At 35.7% G+C, this 20254-nt stretch overlaps 2 protein-coding genes across 2 annotated transcripts in view; both read right to left on the bottom strand.

Annotated features, from left to right (window-relative positions):
* Positions 1-7258: 7258 nt before the first annotated feature.
* Positions 7259-20254, bottom strand: part of LOC109147853 — a 34242-nt gene continuing 21246 nt past the window's right edge. Inside the window, exons 3-14 of the mRNA XM_019295511.1 lie at positions 18569-19673; positions 18206-18484; positions 17337-18116; positions 16305-17254; positions 15598-15767; positions 14742-15318; positions 13519-13941; positions 12280-13387; positions 10617-11675; positions 9949-10494; positions 9848-9880; positions 7259-9766 (exon numbers count right to left, since the gene is read on the bottom strand). Of these exons, the coding sequence (XP_019151056.1) occupies positions 7550-9766; positions 9848-9880; positions 9949-10494; positions 10617-11675; positions 12280-13387; positions 13519-13941; positions 14742-15318; positions 15598-15767; positions 16305-17254; positions 17337-18116; positions 18206-18484; positions 18569-19673 (9247 nt within the window). The 3' untranslated portion in view covers positions 7259-7549. The remainder of the gene's footprint in view (positions 9767-9847; positions 9881-9948; positions 10495-10616; positions 11676-12279; positions 13388-13518; positions 13942-14741; positions 15319-15597; positions 15768-16304; positions 17255-17336; positions 18117-18205; positions 18485-18568; positions 19674-20254) is intronic.
* On the bottom strand, positions 13454-14225 carry LOC109147790 (TMV resistance protein N-like). Its single transcript, XM_019295450.1, has one exon. It carries the CDS (start codon positions 14034-14036, stop codon positions 13500-13502), a length of 537 nt encoding a protein of 178 aa, XP_019150995.1. The 5' UTR covers positions 14037-14225; the 3' UTR covers positions 13454-13499.

Raw genomic sequence — 20254 nt, 5'->3', positions numbered from 1 at the left:
GTGTGTATACATATATGCTTAAGATCACGTGAGAAAAAGAGTTATCCTGCGGAAATGCGAATAAATGTGATTAATGACTCTTAAAATAAACATAAGTGATTTCTTCCCAAACATTTAAGCAATTAATATAATAAGAATCCCAGGTTGTCAATGTCATTTTGGGAAGAATGTCATTGACAATTAAATGATTTCTTTAATTATATTAATTGCTTAAAATATTTATACCCTTTTATGGCCAACAGGTTGTCAACTTAAATTATGGGTGAGATTTTCGTCTAAATAAAAGTCAAATTTTACAAGCGTGTTTCGATATGAATCCGGATTAGTTTGGACATAACAAATGTTGTATGAAAATAAATAAATAATTAAATAAGGCAAGGGATTAAAGAATTGAATAAAGTACTTATAAGTTATAACCGATGATAAATAGTGTGTTTGAGCTTGGAAAAAATTTCAGCCGAGTAAGTCAAACAGTTAATTTAATAATTTGAAATTAAAATCGAATACATCGTGAGATCAATTTACTTTAAATAGAAAAATGGTGAACATTTTACTCCAAGGTTGTGAAAATTCAATGTTATTTGGGTGATGATGGAACCACTATCTGATGACCGGTGTGCATTGAATAAATTTCGCTCTAATGTAATAGTCCGTAAACGATACAAGAGGGATATAATATTCACAAAAATCGAACTTGTAATTTTTTTATGCGAGAATCATGCTTCGTTTATTCGATCATTCCTTATGAGACACAAAATCCTATTATCTTCTACTTATTACATGAAGGCATGCTTCCTATATAATTGAGTGTGTTGGGATGGTATTGATATCAATAAGTTTGAGGTTGTATGTACAAAGCTAAGATATGCTGCAACATAATGATATCACAAATTTCGTAAAGGCAAGACATTAATCTTGTGGAAAACAATGAAGACATGCACTCATGAAACGGTCAACATTTTGTAAAGATTAATGTTATGTTATTTTATAAAATACGTGTTATATATCGCAATAAACTTTTTATTAACTTATAATAAAGGTGATTAATTTACAAAATATCCAATGAAAATAAAAAATAATTAATACTGCACCAAATAGTGATAGAAAAAGTAACATTTTTTTTAATATTAAAAAAGAAATATAATGAGTTTAGTGGGGTATATTATAGTTTTTAGTATATATATTATTATATTTAATTGGTTTGTTATTAGTTATTTGCTTAGGTGAGTCCGACACTTTAAACTGACACGAAAGATGTTTGTAACATTATTGACAGGTCGATTAGTTACCCAACAAAAAAATAAAAACGTAAGGAATTGGAATGTGAGTCATTGTTTGTTGCCACTCCATTTCTTTTCCTTTTAAATCATAATTTCAATTCTTAGAACGTCCCCACATGTCACATATATATAGAATTGTGATTTATTATTCTTAGTGGCTGATTTATAATTTTTTTAGATAAGAAAAATCTATAATTACTATTTGATGGTGTTTACAAATTACACATGAGAGATAAATCACATTAGAAAGATTCTATGTAAATGACTCAACTGAGAGAGTATTAAAAATAATCAAACTCATAACCTTTTAGTATCAATTTATTAATCAATTGACTTATAAAAATACTTTGTGATTAATTAGGTATGAATTGATCACCAGGATTATGTGGTCCAATGGTACTCGGGTTGGACTTCCATTTGGAAAATTATGAGTTCAAGCCTCAGTGGAAGCGTTATTGGTTCTTTACGTTTCAATAAGTTGAGAAAGTATATGAACAGATACTACAATGTAATAGAGCCAGTAAAGGTATGAATTGATCAATTTATTATAAATATATTAATATAGGAGTCATGCACTCATGTTACACTTTTACAAAAATCACTAAATAATAGTCATTATACGTATCATTATTTTATTAGATATTTTACGTGAATTTTTTTTTTTGTTAACTCATACTATAATTCATTACCATTTTAAGAAAAACATGCGTGAGCGCACACATATATATATATAGGGGAGCGTTCACGTGAGAATACTTCTTTCGGTAATTAAAAAGTATGAATATATCCACATCCACCATCTTGATAAATCAAAGGCTAGGATCTTACCATTATTAAATTCTCAAGTTTGCAATAATTATAAAATGAACGTCGTTCTTAAAAGTTTTCAATAATTATAAAATTGACTCTGTAATTTATTTACTAAAATCTTAATCATTGATGAACTCATAGACGGCTAAGATTAATATGCATTTGAATGCATGACCACACTATCGCATGGGAAGCGCCGATGCAGATTGCACCATTATATATGCATTTTAATGCAGAGTGAATTCCATTTTTGGTCCTACTGTTATAGGGGTCATTTCAATTTTAATCCACTATAATTATTTTTGCCACATTGCATCCACTATTATTAAAAGTGCTCCAGTTTTAGTCCACGAAAACCGTGGACTAAAATTGGAACACTTTTAATAACAGTGGACGCAATGTGACAAAAATAATTATGGTGGACTAACATTGGAAAAGCCCCTATAACAATAGGACCAAAAATGAAATTCACTCTTTTAATGCAGGACCACACTATCGCATGGGAAGCATGATTTCAAAATGAACTTCTACTGAAGTTTGATCTCATGACCTTCTATATGAGAGATGTCATGACATACCATCTGAGCACAAAGTGCTTAACAATTTTTGAGTTTAATAATCTTCTTCTAAAAAAATCTTTTGCATTTTCATTTCCCCCCACATTTTGGATTTTATGTAAAGATGAGAGTGTACACTCGTGCATAATATCTTCTTTGAGTACGGAAATGATTTTTGCACGTTTTTTTTAAAATAAAATGTTTCCATAAATATACTTATAATTTATGAATATACTATTTATTATATGTAAGTGCCGGTAATTTTTTGAGATCTTATCTAATACGAATATGATTAATTTTGATATAAGTGGCGGTGATTTTTTGAGATCTTATCTGATATGAATATGATTAATTTTGATGTAGCGTTGCTTCTTACTTCTTAGTGTATTTGACAGAGTAAACTTGTTGCTTGACTAAAAGAATAAAAATCCATTCATGCAGCATCTAATTATAGTACATATTTATCACATTTTCTATCCATATCTATTTTCTTTTTTGGGTCAAAGCATCTATCCTATCTATTAAATGCTAATAATTGTAAATTAATTACGGTCAATATTTGTATAGTAAGATTTTTCAACCTGAACCCTTCTTCATTAGCTAGATGTCAGGGCACAGACTGAGGGCTACTCGAAATATACTTCGATTTTGACTTCTCTAAACGCCCTGCTCTCTTTTTGTAGTTGGATTGGGGTCAAATGGCTCGGGTCAAAAGTCAATTTAGCAGGTCAACTTTAAGCCTATATAAAAGTCACTTGACCCTTTGTTAAGGGCTCTCCTTTTTTTTTTTTTGGGTTGGGGGGGGGGGGGGGGGAGGGGTGGTCTCTCTCTCTATTAATATCACTTGGGCATTCTACTTCTCTACTTCCTCTCTAGAATATGAAAGAATGAATAAAAATGCCCTTTTATTTAGCTAAAATTTCCCATCTACTCTCTACTGTACATATATTGTTCTACAAACCAAATACATTTTGGCAATTTATGCCATCAATGGCCTTCCTTTCTTATCTTATCTTATAAATAAATAAAATACAAAAAATAAGAAAGACGGCAGTTTTTTTTTTTTTTTATGTAAATTTGATATTGTTTATGGTAACTGAATATCACAAAATCAACAAATTAAATAATAATTACATATTTAGATTATACAATATATTTGATAAGAAGCACATTCAATCAAATTATATATATTTTTTAGTCTCACTTCAATTTTCATTACCTAGTAAACTATAACTACACAACAAAATCAGACTAATTCTCTTCGTGTCGGATAAGATTTAAAGAGTTGAAAAAAACCTACGCCATCTTATCTACACCCTCGGTGGTACAATCAAATTATATAATTAAGTACATAATAAAGCTAAGCCAATTTTAGTTTTAAAAAAAATGTTCTACTTACCTAATCATATAGATTTGCTTAGAAGTGACAAAAGATGCTACTAACAAGTGTTTAACTACGAGTGATTAGCATCCAAAGTATAGTTAATTTAATTAAGAAAAATACGTGTTCAAATAAAAGAAAGAAACTGACAAAAATGACCACTTTGAAAGCAACTTTTGGATATGTGATTTGTGATTTTATTTGGGGGCGGTGTTTGTGGTATTTCAAGTTTGCTTAAATGTTCAGCCAAAAAGAACATATAAGAAAATAGTTGTTTTTTAATATTAAAAAATATTGCTTATTCTAAATGAATTCTTATTATATGTTGCTTTGTGATATTTTTGGATTCTTGTTATTGCATCCATATGCAATAATTTACTATATTCATGTGAATCAATCTTTTTTTTTTGGGACTTCTTTTGCTGATTTCAAGAATGATAAGAAATGTAAACTGCACAACAAAGACACGGTGCAATAGCCTCGACCAAAAAAGATATTAATAAAAATTAAATTCGTAATCTTTTGATATGAAAATCATGCTTCATTTACTTGGTCATCCCATTCAGAACGTGACAGAAATATGTACACTATTAACATCCGACTCATTTCTAGTGTATTACAAGGAATGTTGTATCCCCCTCAATGAGGAACTTGAAGCTTATCCTCTATAAAGGAAAAGAGGAAAATGATCAATCATTTGTGATTGTATTCATTTTTTTTTTTATTAATTTATAGTGAAATCGACTAATTTAAAAATACAAATTTTTTTTTTAATTTATAAATAATGCGCATTGAGAATTAAAAATTAGCAATTTGGAGAATCAATTGTTTTTGTTTATTTATTTACCCTTCTTAAAAAGAAAAAGAAAAAGAAAACATTGATCGAATCCCTTCATGAACCAACTGGCACTTGGAAATGATCAATCTAATTCGTGAAAAGCAATGGTACGTTGGAACCAAGATTTGAGAGTGAAGGGCGGGCCATTTTTTTTTTTTTTTTTTTTTAAATTTTATTTATTTATTTATTTGGGGGTGGGTGGGGGCAATTTTTGTAGTATTTTAATATTCAATATTATATTCGGTATATAATTGGTGGATTACTGGATTAAGTCAATTTTTTTTTTAATCTAATTTAAATATGCACCTTGAACCAAAAGATATTGTATATTGCATATTGTCATGCGATTTATCTTTCATTTTTTTTTAGTTGGGTTTTGCATTCTGAATTCTGACGTATAAAATAAAAAAGAGTGTATATTAAGATTTCAAAGTGTATTTATTATAGATTCAGACTATTTTTTTAATTATAAATTTATAGAGATTTTGATTATATTCTTAATTTACTTTTTTATTTTGTTTAATTTTTTTTTTGTTGGTACTCTAGTTCCTAAAAATTTTAAAAAGAATAATGTTACTTACCCCTTCAAAACTTTTCCTTCCAATCTTCCCTTCTTTACATGATATTTTCTAATTACTAATTAGACAAAAAAATTTTGTGTTAAGTAATGGTGGAATCACTCAATTCATGGACACTAATGATTATAAGTCACATCACGATAATTGAGAGAAATCAATTTAAGAATTGTTATATCTAAATTTAATAAGTGGCAAAAATATGTCATTTTTTAAAATTTTCATAAAGTACTTTACACTAAGAATTTTTTTAAAAAATTTTAGGAAGGACTGCTCTCCTACGCCTGTAGTTCCACCACTAGTGGTAACTATCATTTTTTCTAAAATAAATGATACTTATCAATTTAGCCAACCTCATTATATGTATATATGTCAAATTTATGATAATGTTTTATCTTTCTTTTTTTTCCTCTCAAACTTGACAGCTCTTTTTTAATGCATGTATTTGAAAATTCACAATTCCTTGACCTCAAAAAGCTACTCATTTGATGGCCCAAAAATTTTAGAATTTTGTCAATGGCACATGGCAAAGGGGACCCCCATTGGTTGATCTTATCAGTGAGCACTAAGGCAAGCAAATTGGGGGAAAAAAATATGAAAAAGAAATCTTGTGACACACAAGAATTGACCAGTCTCCATATGGTACTAAAAATATATGATTGAGGACCCAAACAAAAAATAGTTTGCTTTCAATCTTTCCATCAATTTCTCTTTTTTGCATAGGCACTATGTGGGGTTGACATCACACCATAGACTTTTGAATGCCAATTCCCATGAGAGAAAAGCAACAATCATTTCTTGTGGCGCACAGCTTTGCACATTCATTCATTGCCCATTGCTATTGCTCCCCATTTCATATTTGAAATTTAAAACTTTATTTTCTAGTTGACTTGTTACTTATTAGTTACCCTTATTTATTATTGAGTTAATTTTATGTGAACAAAATGATGATGTAGAGTGAAAGGAGACAAGGTGTAAAAGGTACAATTATACAAATTGCTCTACTAGGACGCATGACAGTAAAAAAAAAATAATGTAAAGAGGAGAGAAAGATAAGTTGTAGAATGTACAGATGTTTTACACCTTATCCATCCGGCTGCATGATAGTAAATGAAAAGATGATGCGAAGATGAAAGAGAGACGAGGTGAATATATACCAATGCTCTTCACCTTGTTTACTGGGAACACATGATAGTGACAAACAACTGTCCACCATTTTTTCTGATTAATTATTATTTACAACTCTATAATTATAATCAATACCTATGATTAAAATTGTTCAAAATTTTTACCCCAAACCAGACACAAAATGTTTGTCTAGAGACAAATAACTAAACCACAAATAAAGGTTTTAGACCAAGAAGACAAGTCAATGCCACGCCTATTCCCCTATTGGCATGCAGTTTTAAGGATTGAATCCTAATCATCAATGCCCAACACTATAAATCTATAATTGTCCAATTGCTGTGGTTGTTACCAACAAACCTTTATACAATTTCACGTATTATTTTAATCTTTTTCACTTTCAAGAATTTCCATTTTCTTTGGGAATAAGTGGAGAATATATCACCTATCACCATACCTAGAAAAAATGTAATCTTTGAGAAAGAGCAGCACGTGCACTTGCGAAGTCAAAAAGCATGTCATGTTCTCAACTCATAGTGATTGAAATTTTGAGAAATATCTTAAGGAAAACTTTCTAATCAGTAAAAATTGTTATGCTGACTGCATTATATGTATTTTTTTTTAAGTCAGTTGAATTATTCTTATCTTGTGAGATGAGATATGAATATCAATACAATAAAAAAAAAAAAAAAGATTTCTCAAAATGTCCTGAATTTATGTGCATGACTGTAGTTTCCACCATTGTATGCAGTTTCACAAAGTGTGTTACATTAAACCATTTAAGAATGAATAGAGCCAATCACTTTCAAATCTTGCTCTAAATCTGACTGGAAACTTAAGGGGTTATTGAAAAACCTTAGCCGGACAAAGGAGATGAAGATCCATTCTTGTGGACAGAGTGTACAAATGGAGTGGGAACCTGGGAACTGTAAGGACGAGTGGAGGGCGACACAGAATTGGAGCAATGGCTTTGCTTATTGCTTTCACTTCCTTCCTTTCTTACTTCTTCTAACTGTTGCAATCTTTAGACTCGACTTGCTGTGTCCTCCACTGCCTAATGAGAAGCTCCTTCCATCTCCGATTTCCAGATTATCTGATGCCTGAAACACATACGAATTTTGCTGTGTAGATTGAAATGGATTAGAGAAGCAAGTGTTGAACAAGACAGAGAGGAAGTGGGAGAAAGGGAAACAGCATGATGATGCAGAAGCTTCTGCAGTTGCAGATGACTCAACCATGCTGTCCTCCATATCTGTTGAGCCATTGTTTCCATTTCTTGGTCCAATGGTGGAAACAGAATTTCCCAATGCAGTCTGGGAATTGGAAGTTGATGATACTGATCCAAATGCAAAGCCGGGAGATGGTACAAAAATCAATGGCGTTGCTGCGCCAATGGTGAACTCGGTTGACAAAGGGGAAGAAGAACTCAAGGCAGGAGTTCTTGAAGTTGAACCAAAACTGAATGCATTGGAAGTGACATTGTTGGACGAGGAAGCAATGGAGCCGCCACCAAAACTGAATGCAGTGGGAGTGGTGGTGCTGGAGGAGGAAGTAGTAGAATTGCCACTAAAACTGAAAACACTCCGAGTGGCGGTGTTTCTGTACAAGGAAGCAGTAGAACAACCACCAAAACTGAATACACTCTGAGTGACGTTGCAAGATGAAGAAGCAATAGAATTACCATTAAAACTGTAATCACTGGAAGTGGCATTGCTGGCCGAGAAAGCAATAGAGTTGCCACCAAAACTGAATACATTGGGAGTGGCGGCATTGCTAGATGAGGAAGCAACATAACCGGCACTGAAACTAGCAGTGGCTTTGCTGCACGAGGAAGCAATACAACTGCCACTAAATACACTGGGAATGGCAATGCTGGGCCAGGAAGCAATAGAATTTCCACTAAAACTAAATACACTGGGAGCGCCGTTGCTGAACAAGGAAGCAGTTGAACTGCCACCAAAACTGAATACACTGGGAGTGGTGATGCTAGACGAGGAAGCAAAATCATTGCCACTGAAACTGAATACATTCCGAGTGGCATTGCTAGATGATGAAACAATAGAGTTGCCACTAAAACTGAATATAGTGGGAATGGCATTGCTGTACAAGGAAGAGGCTGAACTGCCACCAGAAGTGAATTCATTGGGACTGTCATTGCTAGATGAGGAAGCAAAAGAATTACCGCTGAAATTGTAAACTCTGGGAGTGACATTGCTGGGCGAGGAAGCAATAGACTTGCCATTACAACTGAATACACTGGGAGTGGCATTGCTGGACAAGGAAGCAATAGAACTTCCACCAAAACTGAATGCACTGGGAGTTGTGATGCTGGATGAGGAAGTAACAAAACTATCACCAGAACAGAACACGACAGGAGTGGCATTGCTGGATGACGACACAGTCAAATTACCATCAAAACTAACAACCCCAGGACTATCCAAAAATTCAACAGTAGTGGCATTGTTAAATGAAGAAGTGGCCAAACTACCATCAAAACGAGATACACCAGGAGTGGATGAAATGTTGTGATCACCTGTATAACTTGAACAAGAGTATGTGTCTATTTCTGCTGTTGAATCATAGGCACAAGAGTATGTGTCCATTTCCCCTATTGAATCATAGTCTGCGTCTAAATCAGATCCCTGATTAGAGAATGACAATGAATACTTACAGCTTCTAGGCGAAGTGGTGCATTCACTTATGTCATTCGTCTCCAGATTTCTATTCATACGAAAGAAAAACAGATGCCCGTCTTTGTCCTGATATATCCCTAGCTGAATTTTGCACTCGCATGCCAGATTTCTTTCAGGAGTATCAAGAAGCACATCTCGTTCTTCGTCTGATCCCTTTTCAGGAGTATCTGCAACCACTTCCAGTTTGTCTCCAAATTCTATGGAGCCTCTAAAGTGGTGTTTCGGTATGTATATCAACCATATATCACCATCCTCAACTTTCCATCCACCACCCATCGCCCAATATTCAAGCAACTCAACATTTGTAGTTTTGTTATTGATAATTACAGAGTGAGCTCCCTGATCAAAAAAACCAAAGATCATTCCTATGAACTCATGCTCGAAAAGCAATGGCATTCGAAGACTTGTGGATGAAGAACATCCAACTCCTTGGAGAAGGCTGATATTCCATTCTAGAAATTCATTGAGGGTGAGGAATATCTCGATAATATCACCTTCAGAATGAGCCTGCAATATATTTAGGAATATAATACATGACATGTATAGCCATCTAAATATGAGAGCTAAAGCAAGAAGGAGATCACTAACCTCGAAGAATTCATCAGTCAAAGGAAAAATTAATCAGAGCACTGCAATTCCTTATATCAACTTCTTGTAGAGATTCAAGAAACTCAAGATACTTAAGAGACTTCATATTGCCTATTGCGCTGCTGCTGTATTGGATCAGATGTTGGAGAGTTAATTGTGAGTGTTATATTAACCCTTGGATATACATCTCTCTGGGTGTGTGCAGAATCATCATCAGGGCGGAATATGATGATCTTATTTGGGTTCACAGGAAAGAAGCAAACCTCACCCTCTTCTTCATAAACTATACATGTTTCAATTCTCAAATTCTCTTCAGCTCCTTGCTCCAGCGGTGAATAAAACTCTACAACCATCTTTACTTCTTCCACTTTATTGGCTTCTATAAAATCATCATATACTCTCCACTCCAACACCTTATTCCTTCTTGTGTTGACCACATGCTCAAATAACTCCTCTGTGGTTTTGTATGTTAAACAACACATACAACTAAACAAACATGAAATCCTCACAACTATAAGTATCCATGTTTTCGACGGAAACAATGGCAATGGGTAATTTGATGATGAACATCCAACTACCACTTCTGGCACCATGTCTTCTAAAACAAACATTCTAAACCCGTGAAGATTTGGGTTTTGTAAAAATGCCTGCGTGGGTATATATATTAAGAAAGAAATTAATTAATAAATGCATGAGAAGCATTAGCATGAAAGTGTTAGATCGAGCTGAGGCATGCAGTTTCAGAGATAGATCAGATAAGATCACTAACCTTGAACAACTTCGCACCACAAGAATTACTTGCTAGAGTGCTACAATATAACATGCTGATTGAACGTAAATTAACACAATTCTCTATGCCTTGAACTTCAACCAAATTTCTGCAGTTATGAATCCCCAAATGGTTTAAACTTGAGTAAGGCAGATCTTGAATCACTCGAAGGTTCTGGCAGTTATACAAACAGAGACGTCGTAGTTGAGAAAAAAGAGAAAGGTTAAAGGGCAGGGTATCCAAGTAACTATCACACAGATCTAAACGGCAGAGCTTTTCAAAACTGCATCGAGGCTCAATAATCAAACTTTTGTAGATAGAAAGAGACAACCGATATAGCCCTGATGCATCTTGTATATTCTCCAGCAAGGGACAACGGTATGCAACGAGCCGACCTAGGTTAGGTGGAAGATCTTTAATCAGTTGAAGGTTCTGACACTTGTTCAAAATTAAGTCTTTTAGCTGAGAAAGATGAGAAAGGTTAAAGGGAATGGTAGTGAAGTAACTATTGCTTAGATCTAGAAATGTCAAGAATGATAGACTCCCCATTTGAACATCTAAATGTTGCATAGACTGGTAAGGAGCCTGTAGAGTTTCCAATGAACATAAATTAGCATCTGAAGAAATAGGTACCACACTCCTATACTCATACTCATTGGTACACATGGGCTGCCCTAGTGTCAGATAGTAGAGATATCTCATAGATCCACAAGAAAAAGGCACATGTGATACCAAAGTCCATTTAGCATTAAGCACACATAGTTGCTCTAATTTTCCCAAGTTAGTAGGCAACTTTTTAATCTTGTAGCACCATTCCAGATCAAGACACTTAAGCGACTTCAAGTTGCAAATACTATTGGGGAGCGTTCTAAGATTCTTGCAACAAGTCATATTTAATTCAACAAGGTTTTCTAAATCTCCAATGGATTGTGACAATTCAACCAATTTTGAACAATAAGAGAAGGACAATGTCTTTAGATTCTGTGCTCCAGTAAAATTTGGGGATCCTTTAAGTTGCTTGCAACCATCAAACCTTAAGATCTCCAAGCATCTAAAATGCTGTTAAATCAAAATATAAAAAGTTGTAGTAAGCTTTTCCCAATCATTTTGTCTAAATAAATTATGATAGCTTTTTAAAAAAGATGTAATGTCAAAAAATCTCATATAAACTTCAAACCTGCAACTTAGGTTTAAATTCCTTAATATTGCTGCTTGTTATTTTTAAAATAACAAGCTTCTTCAGGCAAAGATCAGACGATATGTGTCTTAGCGGACAATTATTCCAAAAAAGCAATCTAAGCTCGTTGGATAAGTATTTTAATGGTCCCTTGGCATTCATGGATAAGATTTTGAGTAATCTTAACCTGCTCATTTTAGAGAATACTTTAGTACTCAAATGCACTTCCTTTGGCAAATCAATAATCATTGTTTCAATTGCTTCATTGCCCTAACAAATACAAAAAAAAAAAAAAAAAAAAAAAAAAAAGAAGCAACATAGCGTTAAAACATTCCTAAGTGACACAAGTATAAGCAAAATATAAAACGTAAATTAATGACAAATAAATTATTGAAAAAGTACAAAATGTAATTACTAAGCAAACGATTTGAAAAACATACATACCAAAATAATAAATTAAAGCACATCGAGTGTGTTTTAATTTACCTTGTTGTTCACGAGTACATCCAAAACCTCATCGCATGAAAACAATCTACTTCTTTTTTCAGGGAGCATAAGAGATTCTTGGCGAACAATTTCTCTTCCTATATCTCGAATTAAATCATGCATATAATAATCTTTTCCCCTTAACAAGCATCTATCAATTAAAGTTGTAATTCCACTTTGAGCAAAGAAACCACAAGCATTCAATATCATAACAATCTCTTCTTTGCGGATATATCCACCCTCAAAAAAACAAGCAATATCAAGGAATATTCTTTGAGTATCACCGTCAAGTGCATCATAACTAATTTTGAGAATATTCAAAATATCTTCATGAGGAATCATTCTCAACTTCTTAAAGTCATCTCTCCAGTGTTGAATTGATGATCTTGACCGGAAATGTGAGCCTAGAACAATAAGTGCTAAAGGAAGTCCATTTGCATACCTTACTATCATGTTTGATAGTTCTACAAAAGCCTCCAAAGGATTTGGGTCCATAAAAGTATGCCAACTAAAGAGTTCCAAAGATTCCTTGAAACTTAACATTGTAACATTGTACTTCTCACAATCTTTTCCGAGGCCATTCAACAAATCAACATTTCTAGTCGTAATAAGAATTGTACTACCTGAACCAAACCAATCTCTCTCTCCAACTAATGCCTCTAATTGACTCTTATGTTCTACATCATCAACAACAATGAGAACCTTTTTTAATCCAAGTCTTAATTTGATTAAACTAATTCCTTCATCAACATGGTTAACTTCAAATCTCATTGTTTTGAGAGTTTTACAAAGAAGCTGTTCTTGCAAACATTTTAAACCTGAACTCTCTCCCTTTGAACATTCTGATCTAACATCAAGAAAGCAACTACCTTCAAATGTTTCATAAATTTGGTTAAATATGGCTTTTGCTAAGGTTGTTTTTCCTATCCCGCCCATGCCATAAATCCCTATCATACAAACATCACCATTTGATTTACTTTGTAATAAAGAAAGTATTTCGCTAACCCGAGTATGAATTCCAACAGGATATTTTGCAACATCAAAAAATGTCCGGTTCACCATTTGTAGAACCTTTCCTATAATTTTGTCAATAAAGTTTGATTCATACCTGCAAAATTTGTTGAGTAAATTACTAGCAGATGAATTGTATGCATATAAGGGGAATAGTGGAAGAAGACAACTAAAAAATACTAAGAAAAAGTATTCAATATATATATTTTTTAATATAAGGGGAGATACCCGTCAGCATCATTTTGTAAATCCCAACCAGAAAAATTTGAAACCTTAGTCAAAGCTGTTTTCCATTGGCTAACTTTTTTGGTCCCAAATTGTTGTTGATGTTGAGCTAAGGCGTCACCAAACCCACCGGTTTGTTTGCGCACTTCAGAAGGATCAATATCATAGAATATGGGAAAAACCACCTGATTTGCTTTTTCTTTACATTCCACTATCTTCACAACCTCCTCAAGACACCACCGCGAGGAGGCATAAGTTTTGGAGAACACGATGATAGAAATCATTGACTCTTGAATTGCTTTAATGAGGTCAGTGGAGATGTCCTCTCCTTTATGGAGCTCTTCTGCATCTTTGAAGGCATAAACTCCTACTCGGCGCAACGCTGCAAAGAGATGATCGGTAAAGGACTTTCGAGTGTCTTCACCTCTAAAGCTCAAAAAAACATCGCAGTGCCAGCAGCGCCGAAATAAAGAGGAAGATGAGTGAAGGAGCAGTTGATTAGTTTCAGAAGTGGATTCCATGGTGGAAACACCTGCCGGTAAAGACACAAGCTAAGGAAGGATGGATGGAGATTAAAGCTAATTAACTTAGGATTACTACTGCGTTTGCTGCTTCTAATTCATGTGGAGGCATTTATATTATATATACATCTTCTGTATGAAATGGAAATTGCTATGAATTTTCTTGCATCCATCTTTAATAAAGATGTAGGCCGGGCAGAGCATTAATTAAATAAAACAATAATCTAATTGGTATGAACTATTTAGTAGAGTTAATTTTGTGGGTGTTAGAGTGGCCCCTTTGGGTTTGACAAAACGAAGCAATTGTAATTTGGAAAGGGAATATAATGGAAATTTATATACATGTTGCTTTCGTTTTAGGTGATAATTATGAAGATAGAGTCACCCCAGGCATTTAATAAATCTGTTTCATTTAGAATAGTCAACATTATTGATAAGGTGAGTTTCTTGTATTATATATTTCATGGAAAATGATATATGGAATTTTCTAATTAAATCATTTAAGAATGAATAGAGCCAATCACTGTAAAATCTTGTTCCAAATCTGACTGGAACTTGGAGGTCATGGAAACCTTAATCGGACAGAGGAGATGAAGATCCATTCTTGTGGACAGAGTGTACAGATAGGGGAGGGAAGCTGGGAACTGACCGGACGAGTTGCTGGCGACACAGAATTAGAGCAATGGCTTTGCTTATTGCTTTCACTTCCTTCCTTTCTTACTTCTTCTAACTGTTGCAATCTTTAGACCTGATTTGCTGTGGCCTCCACTGCCTAATGAGAAGCTCCTTCCATCTCCGATTTCCAGATTATCTGATGCCTGAAACGCAGACGAATTTTGCTGTGTAGATTGATTATGCTGCCCACCAACACCAGATTGAAATGGACTGGAGAAGCAAGTGTTGAACAAGACAGAGAGGAAGTGGGAGAAAGGGAAACAGCATGATGCAGAAGCTTCTGCAGTTGCAGATGACTGCACTGCATCCTCCTTAGCCATGCTGTCCTCCATACTTGTTGAGCCATTGTTTCCATTTCTTGGTCCAATGGTGGAAACAGAATTTCCCAATGCAGTCCGGGAATTGGAAGTTGATGATGCTGATCCAAATGCAAAGCCGGGACCTCTTGAGGCTAAAATCATTGGCGCTGGTGCGCCAAAGGTGAACTCGGTTGACAAAGGGGAAGAAGAGCTCAAGGCAGGAGGAGTTGTTGATCCTGCTCCAGCACTAATGGGCAAGATATCTGTGTGGACACTGCAAATTCTACTGGATGAGGAAGCAGTAGAATTTGCACTAAAACTATATACACAGGCAGGGGTTGTGTTGCTGAACATGGAAGCAGCAAAACTGAATGCACCTGGAGTGGCATTGTTGGACGAGGAAACAATCGAGTAGCCACCAAAACTGAATGCATTGGAAGTGACATTGTTGGACAAGGAAGCAATGGAGCCGCCACCAAAACTGAATGCAGTGGGAGTGGTGGTGCTGGAGGAGGAAGTAGTAGAATTGCCACTGAAACTGAAAACACTACGAGTGGCGGTTTTGCTGTACAAGGAAGCAGTAGAACAACCACCAAAACTGAATACACTCTGAGTGGCGTTGCAAGATGAAGAAGCAATAGAATTACCATTAAAACTGTAAACACTGGGAGTGGCACTGCTGGGCGAGGAAGCAATAGAGTTGCCACTGAAACTAGCAGTGGCTTTGCTGCACGAGGAAGCAATACAACTGCCACTAAATACACTGGGAATGGTGATGCTGGGCGAGGAAGCAATAGAATTTCCACTGAAACTAAATACACTGGGAGCGGCGTTGCTGTACAAGGAAGCAGTTGAACTGCCACCGAAACTGAATAGACTGGGAGTGATGATGCTGGACGAGGAAGCAAAAGCATTGCCACTGAAACTGAATACACTCCGAGTAGCATTGTTGTACAAAGAAGCAGTTGAACTGCCACCGAAACTGAAAACACTGGGAATGGTGATGCTGGACGAGGAAGCAAAAGCATTGCCACTGAAACTGAATACACTCCGATTGGCATTGCTAGATGATGAAGCAATAGAGTTGCCAGCCGAGGAAGTTATAGAGTTGCCACTAAAACTGAAGACAGTGGGAATGGCATTGCTGTACAAGGAAGAGGCTGAACTGCCACCAGAAGTGAATTCATTGGGACTGTCATTGCTAGATGAGGAAGCAAAAGAATTACCGCTGAAATTGTAAACTCTGGGAGTGACATTGCTGGGCGAGGAAGCAATAGACTTGCCATTACAACTGAATACACTGGGAGTGGCATTGCTGGACAAGGAAGCAATAGAACTTCCACCAAAACTGAATGCACTGGGAGTTGTGATGCTGGATGAGGAAGTAACAAAACTATCACCAGAACAGAACACGACAGGAGTGGCATTGCTGGATGACGACACAGTCAAATTACCATCAAAACTAACAACCCCAGGACTATCCAAAAATTCAACAGTAGTGGCATTGTTAAATGAAGAAGTGGCCAAACTACCATCAAAACGAGATACACCAGGAGTGGATGAAATGTTGTGATCACCTGTATAACTTGAACAAGAGTATGTGTCTATTTCTGCTGTTGAATCATAGGCACAAGAGTATGTGTCCATTTCCCCTATTGAATCATAGTCTGCGTCTAAATCAGATCCCTGATTAGAGAATGACAATGAATACTTACAGCTTCTAGGCGAAGTGGTGCATTCACTTATGTCATTCGTCTCCAGATTTCTATTCATACGAAAGAAAAACAGATGCCCGTCTTTGTCCTGATATATCCCTAGCTGAATTTTGCACTCGCATGCCAGATTTCTTTCAGGAGTATCAAGAAGCACATCTCGTTCTTCGTCTGATCCCTTTTCAGGAGTATCTGCAACCACTTCCAGTTTGTCTCCAAATTCTATGGAGCCTCTAAAGTGGTGTTTCGGTATGTATATCAACCATATATCACCATCCTCAACTTTCCATCCACCACCCATCGCCCAATATTCAAGCAACTCAACATTTGTAGTTTTGTTATTGATAATTACAGAGTGTGCTCCCTGATCAAAAAACCCAAAGATCATTCCTATGAACTCATGCTCGAAAAGCAATGGCATTCGAAGACCTGTGGATGAAGAACATCCAACTCCTTGGAGAAGGCTGATATTCCATTCTAGAAATTCATTGAGGGTGAGGAATATCTCGATAATATCACCTTCAGAATGAGCCTGCAATATATTTAGGAATATAATACATGACATGTATAGCCATCTAAATATGAGAACTAAAGCAAGAAGAGAGATCACTAACCTTGAAGAATTCATCAGTCAAAGGAAAATTAATCAGAGCACTGCAATTCCTTATATCAACTTCTTGTAGAGATTCAAGAAACTCAAGTCCTTGAAGCTGAACCAAACTTTCACATCCATGAAGATCCAATATGTTGAGTCTTGTTAAGTTTGACAGATCCGGCAGCACTTCCAGTGAGATACAACCATACATAAAGAGTTCTTTTAGCCTAGGAGGGAATTGTTGGACCACTCTAAGATTAGTGCAGTGAATCAATGTGAGAGAGATTAAATTGGAAAGATGAAAAAGGTTAAATGGCAAGACATGACAGTAACTGCTAATTATGTACACATATTCCACTGAGGATAAACCCCCAAAACAGATTGGCGGAAGACCAACTTTGTGCCCATGGTCGTTGTTGACCCGTAGAATCTTCAAGGAACACAAGTCTCCACAAGAAAATGATAGATGGGAAAAAGCATTCACATTTACATCCAGCTCCCTTAGGCGCTCCAATTTTCCCAAGTCAGTCGGCAATTGGATGTCTGAACAGCTCCACATGCTTAGTTTCTCAAGGGCCTTCAACTGGCAAATGCTGTTTGGCAGTTTCCTCAGCTTAGAACAAAACGATAAATCTAACTCCACAAGGCTTTTCAAATCCCCTATTGACTCTGGCATTTCAACCAAATTAGAACAATATGTAAGGGACAACCTCTGTAGAGTTTGTGCTCTGGTGAAGTCTGGGGCTGTTTTCAGTTTTCCGCAACCATCAAGTTTTAAGATCTTCAAACAACTAAAATGCTGTCCAAATCAATAAAAAACTTGCAGTCAGTCTCTTATGTTCCTATCAAAGTAGTACTTTTTATATAATAGTAAACAATGCATCGAACCTGCAAACGAGGTTGAAATTCCTCTATATCGCTACCTTGCAAATCTAAACAAACAAGTTTCTGCAGATGAAAAGTAGATGGTATGTGTCTTAATTGGCAATTTCGCCAAGAAAACAATCTAAGGTCATTGGATAGGTACTTGAAAGATCCTTTTAGTTGCAAATCACCATCAATTTTGAGTATCCTTAATTTAACCATCCTTGAGAACAATTTGGTACTAAAATGCACATTCTTTAACATTTGAGAATGTATAATCATTCCTTCAATTGCTTCGGTTCCCTGACAACAGGAAAAAAAATCATAATAGTAAGTTAGACCTGAATCTTGTAAATACAAGAAAAACTGAGCAAGAACGAATTGAACCTTGTTTTCTTGAAGAACTTGAGAGACGTCATCAGGTAAAAACAATCGACTTCTTTTCCCAACATCTCTGGGCGATTCCATTCGAACAACTTCTCTTCCCATGTCTCGAATTAAATCGTGCATCTGAAGCTCACCATCTTTACAAACTGTTAACAAGCTTCTATCAACCAAAGTTTGAATTCCACTTTCAGCGTAGAAACCACAACCATTCAATATGGGAACAACATCTTGTATGTCAGATCCAATGAAAAAACATGCAATATCTAGAAAGATATTGTGAGTGTCATCATCAAGTGAATCATAGCTTATTCTAAGAATTTTCTGAACATCGCCATGGGGGATTTGTCTTAATTTCTCGAAGTCATATATCCATTCTTGTTTTGATCTTCCACGGAAGTGCGAGCCTAAAACCACAAGTGCTAACGGAAGGCCTGCAGCATAATTTACAATTCCTTCTGATAGCACATTGTAGCCTTTCGCGGGTGGAAAACAACCAAAAGCATGCCAACTAAAGAGCTGCAGAGATTCATTTGAGCTTAACCTTTGCATCTCATACTTCTCATCCGTTCTAAGGTCACTCAACAAATGAGCATCTCTAGTTGTTATGATGACTCTACTGCTTGAACCAAACCAGTCCCTTTCTCCTGCAAGCGATTCCAATTGACTTATATGGTCTACATCATCAAGAACAACAAGAACCCTTTTTGATCCCAGCCTCGCTTTTATCAAACTAATTCCTTCATCCACATTGTCAACTTGAAATTTCTTTTTCCTGAGAGTTTTGCAAAGAAGTTTCTTCTGTAAATGAGTTAGACCAACATGTTTCTCCGAGGCTTCTGATCTAACATTTGCAAGGAAGCAACTACCCTCAAACATTTGAAATGTTTGGTTGTATACAGATTTAGCAAGGGTAGTTTTCCCTATACCTCCCATGCCATAAATTCCAATCATTCGAACCTCATCATTCGTTCCCAGTTGCAAGACTGAAAGTAGTTCTTTGGCTCGGATATCAATCCCAACCGGGTGTTTTGCAACATTCATGTATGTACAGTTTACCTCCAATAACACTTCTCCAATTATTTTATCAATAAACTTTGATTCATACCTGAAAATTTTTATTGCAGAGAAGTATTAGACCACACTGGCAAATTAAGTGTAAGGAAAACAGGCAAATGCACTGTAAATTTAAATTCTTGGATCCCAATTCCACTGTTCTAAGAACCATTATAAATTTACTCTGGCAATAAGAAAACGGCATACCCATCTGCAACATTCTGCAAATCGCAACCTGAGAAATTTGCAACCTTAGTGAGTGCAGCTTTCCACTCATTAACTTTTTCATTGGTAAATCGTTGTCTTTGTTGAGTCAACGCATCACCAAATCCACCCGTTTGTTTGCGGACCTCGGAAGGATGGACATGGTAGAATACAGGAAGAACCACTTGCTTTAGCCTCTCTTTGCATTCCAAGATCTTCACCAGCTCTTCAAGGCACCATCTGGAGGAAGGGTAGGTTTCGGAGAATACGATGATGGAAATCCTGGACTGCTCAATGGCTTTCAAGAGCTCAACAGAGATGTCCTCTCCTTTCCGGAGCTCTTCCGAGTCTCTGAACGCGTTAACTCCAACCCGGCACAACGCGGAGTAGAGGTGATCCACAAAGGACCTTCGCGTGTCTTCACCTCTA

Source organism: Ipomoea nil, unplaced genomic scaffold (assembly GCF_001879475.1).
Source record: "Ipomoea nil cultivar Tokyo-kokei standard unplaced genomic scaffold, Asagao_1.1 scaffold2036, whole genome shotgun sequence".
In the NCBI taxonomy this organism is placed as follows: Eukaryota; Viridiplantae; Streptophyta; class Magnoliopsida; order Solanales; family Convolvulaceae; genus Ipomoea; species Ipomoea nil.
The sequence above is the reverse complement of the archived record's forward strand: the minus strand, read 5'-3'. Positions and strand labels throughout refer to the sequence as shown.

Bases quoted from the DNA above. Each gene is read 5' to 3' on its own strand.
- LOC109147790 (XM_019295450.1), bottom strand. From the start codon at position 14,036: ATGGAATCCACTTCTGAAACTAATCAACTGCTCCTTCACTCATCTTCC.